This window comes from Trachemys scripta, chromosome 22 (assembly GCF_013100865.1).
Source record: "Trachemys scripta elegans isolate TJP31775 chromosome 22, CAS_Tse_1.0, whole genome shotgun sequence".
Taxonomy (NCBI): Eukaryota; Metazoa; Chordata; order Testudines; family Emydidae; genus Trachemys; species Trachemys scripta.
In genome coordinates, this window is record NC_048319.1 from 7962850 (window position 1) to 7972817 (window position 9968).

The 9968-nt window shown below is 51.2% G+C and overlaps 1 protein-coding gene across 1 annotated transcript; it reads left to right on the forward strand.

The window, feature by feature from the left end:
• The first annotated feature begins 724 nt into the window (after positions 1 to 724).
• Positions 725 to 8435, forward strand: MYDGF (myeloid derived growth factor). The gene is made up of 6 exons (XM_034755143.1): positions 725 to 903; positions 2587 to 2637; positions 4100 to 4161; positions 5546 to 5627; positions 6502 to 6574; positions 7529 to 8435. Exons 1-6 carry the CDS (start codon positions 754 to 756, stop codon positions 7606 to 7608), a joined length of 498 nt encoding a protein of 165 aa, XP_034611034.1. The 5' UTR covers positions 725 to 753; the 3' UTR covers positions 7609 to 8435.
• Positions 8436 to 9968: the final 1533 nt, after the last annotated feature.

Consider the following 9968-nt stretch of genomic DNA (forward strand, 5'->3'; position numbering starts at 1 on the left):
ACCATAGCAACGGCTCTGCACATGCCATTCCTATGGTAGCGTTCCTAGAGCAAGGTCACCATTGATCACCCAATGCCGCTGTTCGATTGCTCTGCGAACCCGCTCCTGGCAGCACCAGTCGAGACAGCTGTTACCGTGGCAGAAGGAAAATGCCGTCCCTGCTGTGCAAATGGTGCCACAGCTCTACAGTGGCACAAACATCTGCTAAGAGAAACTGCCCCAGCGACACTGCCGCATGCCTGGCGAACGTCATCCCCACGCCGCACCACGAGCCCTGCACGGTGCCGCTATGTGGACGGCATCCCCACGGTGCTGCTCCTTCCAACATGCTGCTCCAAGAAGCCGTTGCTGCCGCAGAACCGCACCAACACGCCCCTGTGCAAAGCCACCCACCTGCCCCACTCTGCAAACAGTCAGCTGGGCCTCCATTGTGCAAACACCACCACCCTTGTGCAATCGCCCTCGTGCACACAATGGGCCGGCGCCCTCGTGCAAGCGAAGCGCAGCGCCCTCGTGCATGCACTATCCCCCACACCACCCTAGCTCATGGCAAGGTGGGGGCCCAGTCTACCTCCTTGCTGCCCTCAGGGCTCTAGGGAGTAGAATGGGAATGTCCCCAAAGGGTTAATCTACCAGCCTGGTACCTCTGCCCACATCCAAGATGGCCGCCTGGGGATGCTCCTCACGTGATCCGGCTCGGCCTCGTTCTGAATTGACCTCTCCGGCTCGCCGTAGGGAGGCATCTCTTCCAAGATGGCGGCGCCCAGTGGAGTAGGCGCCTGGCGGCTCTGGGCTGGGCTAGTCCCCGTTCTCCTCCTGTTCGCCACGGCCGAAGAGGGGCCCAGCACGGCCGAGTTCGACGTGCGGCCCGGCGGGATGGTCCATTCCTTCTCCCGGAGCCTGGTGAGGGGGGGAGGTGTATGGCACGACTCCCTGATTGGCTGAGCCGCACGTCGCTCAAACATCCCGCCACTTTGATTGGCTGAGAGCCAGGGCGGGTTGGAGGATGACGCGGAACTGGGAAACGGGGTGGGTCTCAATGTGGCCGGGTCCGGGCCGCTTCCGGCCAAGTGGCTCCCGGCGGGGGCAGGCTGAGGGGGTTGGGTGGGGCAGTCCTGAGCCGGGGGGCGGGGCATCGGGCCTGTAGCCCCTCCCCCTTGCTTCAGTCTGGAGCCCCCCCCGAGTTGCTGTAGAGGGGGGTCGCTCCATGGGCCCCTCCCCAGTGTTTTTTTGGGGGTGTTCATGTGTAACCCCCTTTCATTAGGAAGAGGGAGCCCCCCCGTCCCCCCCAGTACACACCCATCGCCTGCCAAAGGCCTGTCCTGTGGGCCCCCCAGGTTCTCAGGACAGAGGCATCCAATGAGTCCCTCCGCACCCCCCACCCCTGCGTGTCTGTGACTAGACCCCTGCCACCCCCCAATGACCCCTACCCCCAAGTGTCCCCTCCGAGCCCTGCAGAGACTGGCCCCCAGCCTGCAGGACTCCCACTGCAGCAGCGTTGCCAAGCTGAACTGGATGCTGTATGGGGGAAGGACCACACCAATCAAGTGCAGCCTCAAGGCTAAGGGTTGCCAGGTGTTTGGTTTTCGACTCTGTTAAAAGTCCGGTTGGTGGCGCGGCAGAGGCCCGGGGCTAAGGCAGGCTTTCTACCTGCCCTGGCTCTGCGCCGCTCCCGGAAGCGGTTGCCAGGTCCCTGCGTCCCCTAGGTACTGGTGTGGCCCGGGAGGCTCTGCACGCTGCCCTTGTCCCCAGGGCCAGCTCCGCAGCTCCCATTGGCTGGGAACCGTGACCAATGGGAGCAGCGGGGGCATGGCACCTGCAGGCACAAAGGCAGAGCTGCCTGGAGTGGCCACCCATGTGTCTAGAGGCCACAGGAACCTGGTGGCTGCTTCCCCGGAGCTGCGATAAATGCTGCTGGGAACCCACACCCTCCTGCACCCCAAACCCCTCATCCCTGTCCCCACCCCCAGCTGGAACCTTCACCCCCTCCTGCACCCCAAACCCCTCATCCCCAATTCCACCCTAGAGCCCACACCCTCACACCCTCCTGCACCCCTACCCCAGCCCGGAGCCCCCTTCTGCACCCCAAACCCCTCATCTCTGGCCCCACCCCAAAGCCTGCACCCCCAGCCAGAGCCCTCCCATACTCCAACCCCCCACCCCACCCTGGTGAAAGTGAGTGAGGGTGGGGAAGAGTGAGCAACAGAGGGAGGGGGGATGGAGCGAGCGGGCGGCGAGGAAGGTTTGTTCGGTTTTGTGTGATTAGAAAGTTGGCAACCCGACTCAAGGCAGCTTGCAGCAAGGCCCCTGCTTGGGTACTAACCCAACTAAACTTGATCCTGTGCATAGAGGAAACAAGATATTATAGCCACGTTCTGGGGGAAGTGTGAATACTTCACCATTTTCTCATGCTTGGAGAGAAAATTTAAGGGCTTTTGGCAAATCAGAACCTAAATTCCCCCTAGCTTCTCCAAGTTGCATATGTTCTGTACAATGCCAAGCAAATTGCTTATGCTCAACTAATAGCTAGTACCATAGCATATCTTTTTTTAGAAAAACTACTGACTTTTCTCTGCTGTTTTCAAGGGGGAGTACACCTGCACATTCACATACGCGTCTCAGGGAGGGACCAATGAGGTGAGTTATTTGAACACTTCACTTAAGAAACACAGGTGCAGAGGCTTCAAGGAAGTAGAATAAGAAACCTCTCAAGAGGTCTGTCTGTAGAATGACTGTAGCTAATTACTTTGTTCACCATTTTTCTGGGGCTCTGGAGAACATTAGTGTATTTAGATTCCTAGATCTTGCAGTGTAAGAATAAGGAACAATTGCATCCCTCTTTATAAGATAATTTCTATATCCAGAAAGACCTCTGTTTCTATCACAGCAACCCAAAGTGTTTAAACATCTTGAGCAGCCCCCCTGCAAAAATAATTATTGACTTAAATTAATAAATCTTGCGTCTTTTCCACTGCCTTCTGATTGTTGCGCCTTTAGGATTCGTGTATTCAAGCTTTTCTCCACAACCACCAGGGCTAGAAATTTGGCCTTTTTTTAAAAAGGCCAAGAGTCTTTTGTAATCCCCTGACTCAAGGAGCTGGGGCTTTAAAAGATCAAACAAACATCATGAGAGTTGGAAACACTGCATGTCTGCAAAAGAATCACCTGTGTCAGCCTCATCTGTGGATGAAGTCTTTGTGTGCTACAATAAGGCTGTGTTTAGCAAGTCCTGGATATCTGTAATGTTTATATAGCTTTGTAGTTAGTTTTGCTTTTGAGGGCATGGGGCAGAAACTCTCTCTAGAAGAGCGTGGTATTTTCCAACCCCTTACTGGTGCTGGGGAAATCTATGTGCAAACAACCACAGGCTTTCTGTTCTTAAAGAGGCTTGAAGACTTTATCATTACTTCTATTGCAGTAGTACGTAGGAGGCCCAGACGTGGATCACGGCCCCATTGCTGTACAAACAGAACAAAATGACTTTAAATTCTTGTGGCAGTTTCCTCTGGAGAAGGGTCAGCCCCTGTAGCATGAATGGGGTTATGGCTTTTCTAGGGTGAGGTAGGGGGCCGCTGCTGCTCCACCCTTTCGTTGGTACTGACAAGAAGCGGAGCTAAAGGAAAGGGTTCCCCTGTATTCCACCCGCTAGAAGTGAAGCTATTAAAAAGAGCCACGGGTAATTAAGTGGCAAACGGTGTTTAATTGTGTATGTGCGGTTTTAACAAAACACCGTTTGTCAACGCAAAATTTGTCAATTTTTTTACTTTCATAACTGATGCAGCAAGCCCAGAGGTGTTGGGGCTCTGAACGGCCAAGCCCAGAGGTGCCGGGGCTCAAGCAAGCCCTGGCACAAATTAAGCACTGCCCTTCATTTGAGAATCATGTTCTGCCCTTCTCAAGCTTTCCCTCCTCATGCAATAAAGCCACAATGTGAAGAATGTGACATTAAGTTTCCAGTCTTGGTCTTTCTCATGAGATCCCTCCCCGGGAGTGTCAGTTGTTGCGGGGGAGGCTTGTGATGTGTGTAGCTAGCACCATTGCTTTGGGCATGACTGTAAATGCTACCGAGATTTACTGTTCAGACCTTTTCTCTCCACAGCAATGGCAGATGAGCATTGGAGTCAGTGAAGACAACAAACTCTTCTCCTGTTCAGTGTGGAGGTGTGTGGAATCCTTTTAAAATTATGCCTTGTTCTCTGTACCTGGTCCCTTGAATCCCCTCTGCTCTCAGTATTCAGTTCTCCAGAGAGCCTCTCTGTTTGGTAGACTCTTTCCCACTTTGCACTCTCCTGCAGAGGTCTGAGGCTTTTGGGTCATTTGGTAACATGTTTGGTTCTGGTAGGGGTCCGTTTTAACTCTTTTCTTTTCTTCGTTCGGTGGCTTGTCCCTCCTCATGCTGCAACTGGGATCTTCTGCGCTGAGGCCTGGTCTCCACTAAAAAGCCAGGTCGACCCAGCTACAGCGCTCAGGGGGTGAAAAATCGACATCCCATCGTGACCTAGCTATGCTGACCTAACCCCCAGTGCAGACAGCGCTAGGCCGCTGGAAGAATTCTTTCGACCTAGGTACCACCTCTCAGAGAAGTGCCCAGTAGGAGAACCCCTACAATCAGCATAGGTAGGGCCTACACTGAAGTGTTAAAGTGTAGACAAGCCCTCAGACTTAGTTGGCAGCCAGGATTCAGGGTGGAGATAAACCATCGCACATTTTCATGCTAGGTGGTATTTCCCCTTTCCCTAACTTGGAGTCCCTGGTAACAGATGAGCCTAGCTGGATTCAGGCTAAACCCTTGTGCACATTATTAGGGGGCTTTTGCCCCCAAAGGAATCTTCAGGCTTCCGGCAGCCTCCTTAGCCTGGCAGCAGTTTGTAAACCCTGCCGTCCCCCAGCCTTTCCTCACTAGGTGGAAGTACAGGAGAAAGGTGCGGTATGGAGATATTCTATCTCCTAGAGCTGGAAGGGACCCAGAAAGGTCATTGAGTCCAGCCCTCACAACCCTGGTACATTCCTGAAGGAACAGTACACCCTGTGATCACTACCTATCCTATCTCCTAGAGCTGGAAGGGAAAGGTCGAGTCCAGCCCCCTGCCTTTCATTAGCAAGACCAAGTACTGATTTTGCCCCAGATCCCTAAGTGGCCCCCTCAAGGATTGAACTCACAACCCTGGGTTTAGCAGGCCAATGCTCAAACCACTGAGCTATTCCTACGCATGTACTCACTGCACCTCTGTCCTTTCTTGTGCTGGGCCAGTTCACAACAGGGACATCCAGCCCCCAGCAGAGACCTGCTTCCTTTCAGAGCATTTCTTCCCACCCCTGTTGGCCAGTAAGAGAGATACACGTCACCTCCTCCCTCAGCTGAGTGCGATGTCTGTAATGCTTCCACCCCTGCTAGCTGGGCAAGCCATGGGACGAAATTCAGTTCCCTATTTCCCTGAGTGGCAGTGATGTTCTAATCGCCGGGCCGGCAGCGCGCTCCTGTTCTGTGCCTTCTGGATAACCTTTTCCCTCTTTCAAAGTCAAAGATTTTGCTCTTCCTTTTCAGGCCCCAAGGAAAGTCTTATCTCTTCTTTACCCAGTTTAAAGCTGAAGTGAAAGGAGCAAAGATAGAGTATGGCATGGCTTATGTAAGTCCCAGCTGCTTACTTTGAATGGGCATATGGGAGACGGGCTGTACATCAGAACGATCAGACAGCTGTACTATAAAATGTGTGCAATGAAATCATTGCTCTGTTGTGCACTGAATTAAAGTGTGGTTCTGGCCAGAAACGTGGCTAAAAAGGGACCCTTGTGCAGCATACAGTACCTGCCCCCTGAAAGTTTTTGACCGGTTGCTGGCTTTATGGACACCAGTTGCTACTCTTGTCAGCAGTTCTGAAGCAATGCTGCTATGGGATGCATGGGGAGGGGAGCTGTGGCCCAATCCATCCGGTCATTCATTGTGCAGTGTGTAAAGCCTCTGTTGGACCCGTTAAAAGATACAAAAGGTTTCTAGAGAACCACAGAAATGAGAGAGAAAAGACTTTTTAGTTCTGTTGTTCACAGCTTCTTCTATACTGGAACCCCATGTTCCAACAGAAACAAAATTTTCCCCTCCTCCTCCGTTTTATGTAGCCATTAAAAAAGGAAGGGAGCTTATAACCCCATGGAACCTCTTTATGACCCCCATGGTCCAGTCCATTCCTCAAACCGTACTCCTGGCCAGTGCAGAATTGTCCCCCTGCATGCTATTCTGCAACGCTTTGCCCTATCCAGTTCTAAACGTCTCAAATGATGAGCCTTCCCAGCACCTCCCCAGGGAAATAAAGTTAAGAGGAACTAGGATAAATTCCCAGAGATTGGCCTCTAAATTTCCTTTGCTGATTTAATCCCTTGACCCCAGTTGTTACAAGCTACAGGAGCCAAAGCGATCTTTGGCAGTAGAGCCAGATGATTATTTTGTTTAACATGGAAGCTCTCTGGATTAGCTCACAGGGTAAAAATTCTTCTTTCCCATTTCAGTCCCAAGCTGCGACGGGTGGACAGAGCGACGTCCCCTTAAAGGCGGAGGAATTTGAAATCACCGAAACCACAGGTATGTAGCTATCTAAAGAGCAGAGGGTGACTCGTGAGGGAGATGAGGTCACTTATCCAACATGAGAGAGAGATCTCTGTATATCCTGGGGAAATGGGCATTTAGACTAGATGCAAATGTGCAACAGAAGTATGGAAAAACTACATACACTACCCAGGTGGATGGTTGTGGTATATTTTGATCCATGTCTGGAGCTTGGCAGTCTAATAGGGGATGGATAGAAAGGCACCTGTGCCCTGGATGATTCCGAATCACAGGTGGTGTATTAATGGTAACCGTGGATTGTGAGCTCGTTGGGGTAGGAACTGACTTTTTCGTGCTTGGCTGTACGGCACCTAACAAAATGGGGCCCTGAACCCTTCCTGGATCCCACAGGTGTTACCACACTATGTATGTGCAGGGGGGACAATGACTTTATTAATAAGCCTCTAAGGTGGGGGGTTCTCCGGCCAAATATTTTGGTGGCCTCAGAGTGTGGTCACCAACCCTTCCTGGTGGCCGCGCTCACACTTTTTCCTAAAAACACTTAATTAGCTTTAGGTAAAACAAGTAATTACAATGATTTGGATTACAATCTATTTATTGCCAGCTAGTAAGTCTGTTGTGAAAAGTGATATTAACAAGCATACAAGTATCGCTTTTCACAGCAGACTTACTCAGCCCTGTCAAGCCTGGAGACAAATTAAGCCCTGGATGGAGGGGTTGAGGCAGCGGGGGCCAGGGGCTATGGCGGTGGGTCGGGGGAGCCCAAAGCCCTGGGACCAGAGCTTGCCCCCCACTCTGCCCCGCCACGGTGGCTGCATTTGAGAAACGCTGCAAATACACTCCACATGTAGGTGATCGGTGCAGTTCAGTTTTTGATTTGCCCTCTCGAGCTCTTGGAAGGAACCGGCGGTTCTCATAGTTGATGCTTCATCGTCCATTTACTCCCTGTTGTGTTTTCTCTCATTCTAGTGGCTCACAAAGAAGGGAAGTTCCGTTCCGAACTGTCCAAACTAGTGATTGTAGCGAAAACGCCCCATGACGAGTTGTGATCCGGGGACCTAGGGAAGGGGCTTGTCTCTCGGCTGGAGTAGCGTGGCGGATAAAGGGGACTTTTTCTTAATTGCTGGTTGTCTAGGGTGTTCTTTCCTGTTTCCCACATAGAAGTATATTGGGGTCCGCTCTGAACTGGACTCGGCGGTGTTAAGACAGATACCCTCTGTCTTGTGTCAGAGTAACCAGGTGCCTGAGATGCTGGAAGCCTTTGCAGCTGGAGACTTCCTCTGAGATTCTTGATCTGTAGCCAGCCATTCTGTTGCCTGCTTTCTGCTTCAGTGATCAGCTGAATAGGGTAAAGCTCTCCTCTAGCTGTGTCTCCTTATCTTCCTTGCTAAGCAGAGCAATGCGGAAAGATAAGGAGCAGGATTTTAACAAGGTTTGCTAAAGGAAAGTAGTTAACTCTCTAGTCTCTGGAGAGGGAATAGGGTTTCTGCCCAGAAGCGTGACAGGAAGAACCCATTAAACGGGTAGTAGGAGGGGGCACGGAACCGGCCAAACCCATTCACTGTCCTATCTGGTAAATAGTCACCGCCGAGCAGCATTTGGTGAGCTGAGGAGGAAACTCTGCCCTATTGCCCAGATCAGAATTTGGCACCTTGGCATAAGAAAAGCAGAACTGTGGGGTCCACACAGGCCTGGTTTATTCTGATACCACACAGAAATCCATCCAATGAGGCATCCATTATTCAATACAGTTCCGGGACTATTTTCGTATATACTGAAGTGATTTTCTTATTTAGTCTAATAACTGTGAAGGAATCCAGAATTCCCTTCATCTGTATATAAAAAAATAAAATAAAGCAAAGCATCTTGTCTCCAAGTTCGCTTAGACTGGTCACTCTGGCTGTTCCAGCTTCTTACCGTCTCTATGATTGGGAGCCCGGAATGTGGAATAGCTTTTGCTCTTCAGTTTGACATCCAATCAGCAGACACCTGCAAATCCTCAGACTGGGTCTCCTTGGTTGGGAGGTTGACATGTCATAAGACAAAGGCCACTTCAGGGAGATAACCCATGGCCTATGCTTGAGGAACCTAGAAGTTAAGGATGCAAAGGATCTGTTGCAACATTGAATCCATCCTCCTGCCAGAAGCTGTATCAGACATTTCATCATCTAGTGTAGTCCCCAGCCATGGTGCAAAGACAACACTAAATCTATGAGTTTGTCCCATTCTCCCAGTAGCTGTTGCTGGGTCACTTGTGTGTTGGACAGTAGTTAGGGACTGGTTAACCTACACTCTGTAGAGTCCACGTGTTTTTCGGAAGTCTGTTGTGCCTTGTACTGAGATTTTTAGAAGCCTACTGGATTTCCGGAGATGCTGAGAACTCATAGCTCTCATAAAGACAGAAAGAGGAAGATTTTTGGGGAGGTCGAGTGAGGGAAAAAGGGAAGTTCCAGGCAAGACCCATCTCTGAGGGACCCTCCTTGTACAGTTGCTATATAGACACGTTCCTGGTGAGTTCTGAGGTATGCTACATCATGCACTGTCGTACCAGTGACTCATGATTGAGGACTCTTGCCGAGTCCAGAGAACTTTTCCCCACAGAGATGTTCCACATAATCTCAAATGGTGCTGAGAATAGAGCAGTAAAGCATTTTTCTGTCAGCGTTCCAGCCCTTTGCTGCCGCATCAATCAGACCGGTTCCGCTTCGGTTTCTCTCGGCACATCTGCCAAGACGCCAGCTGGCTATCGACAGGCTGTTCCAGGCCTGGGCTTCTCGTCAGCACAGATTGACAGGCGCAGGATGGTAAAGTAATACAGATTAAACCTCCGCTTGCAAACTTTTACAACTGCGAGCCCCAGAGGCGAAGAGCTGCCGTACACACCATGCCGCTGGGCTTTCTTAGTCACGCACCTGTAGCCACTCCTTTCCCCTGCATCCCCAGCTGCCTTGCACAATTAAATTAGCTGAGATAGTTCAGAATAAGCCAAATTAAACACAGGAGGCTGGGGCTTTGCAATTTTAAAAGCCTGAAATGTATCAGTGCCTCAAACCAGCAGCAGAAAAGGTGTTTATTCTGATACCACACTGCTCTAAATCTACAGGGCTAGCATTAGCGAGCTGCTGCGCTGGAGACAGCCCTCGGAATAGGAGGCCCAAGGAAGTCACCGAGATAAGGCAAGGCTGCCTTTGTGAAACAGTTGCTCTGCTTAAAGGACCATTTTCCAAGCACAATGCAGAGATCAGAGAGCTGAAGACAGGCCCTGGAGGGTGGCATCCGGTTCAGACCGCGCTCTCGTTCACACCCTGCCTTTCAGTTCATTCTTAAAAGAGTGAGAAGCCAAAGAGCGGCTTTATCCGGGGCACGGCCCCGGCCCTCTGGTAACGCGGCTGCAGACCACAGCACTTGG

Bases quoted from the DNA above. Each gene is read 5' to 3' on its own strand.
- MYDGF (XM_034755143.1), top strand. From the start codon at position 754: ATGGCGGCGCCCAGTGGAGTAGGCGCCTGGCGGCTCTGGGCTGGGCTA. The intron at 5,628-6,501 runs GTAAGTCCCAGC...TTCCCATTTCAG, and splicing joins TAGAGTATGGCATGGCTTAT to TCCCAAGCTGCGACGGGTGG. The intron at 6,575-7,528 runs GTATGTAGCTAT...CTCTCATTCTAG, and splicing joins TGAAATCACCGAAACCACAG to TGGCTCACAAAGAAGGGAAG.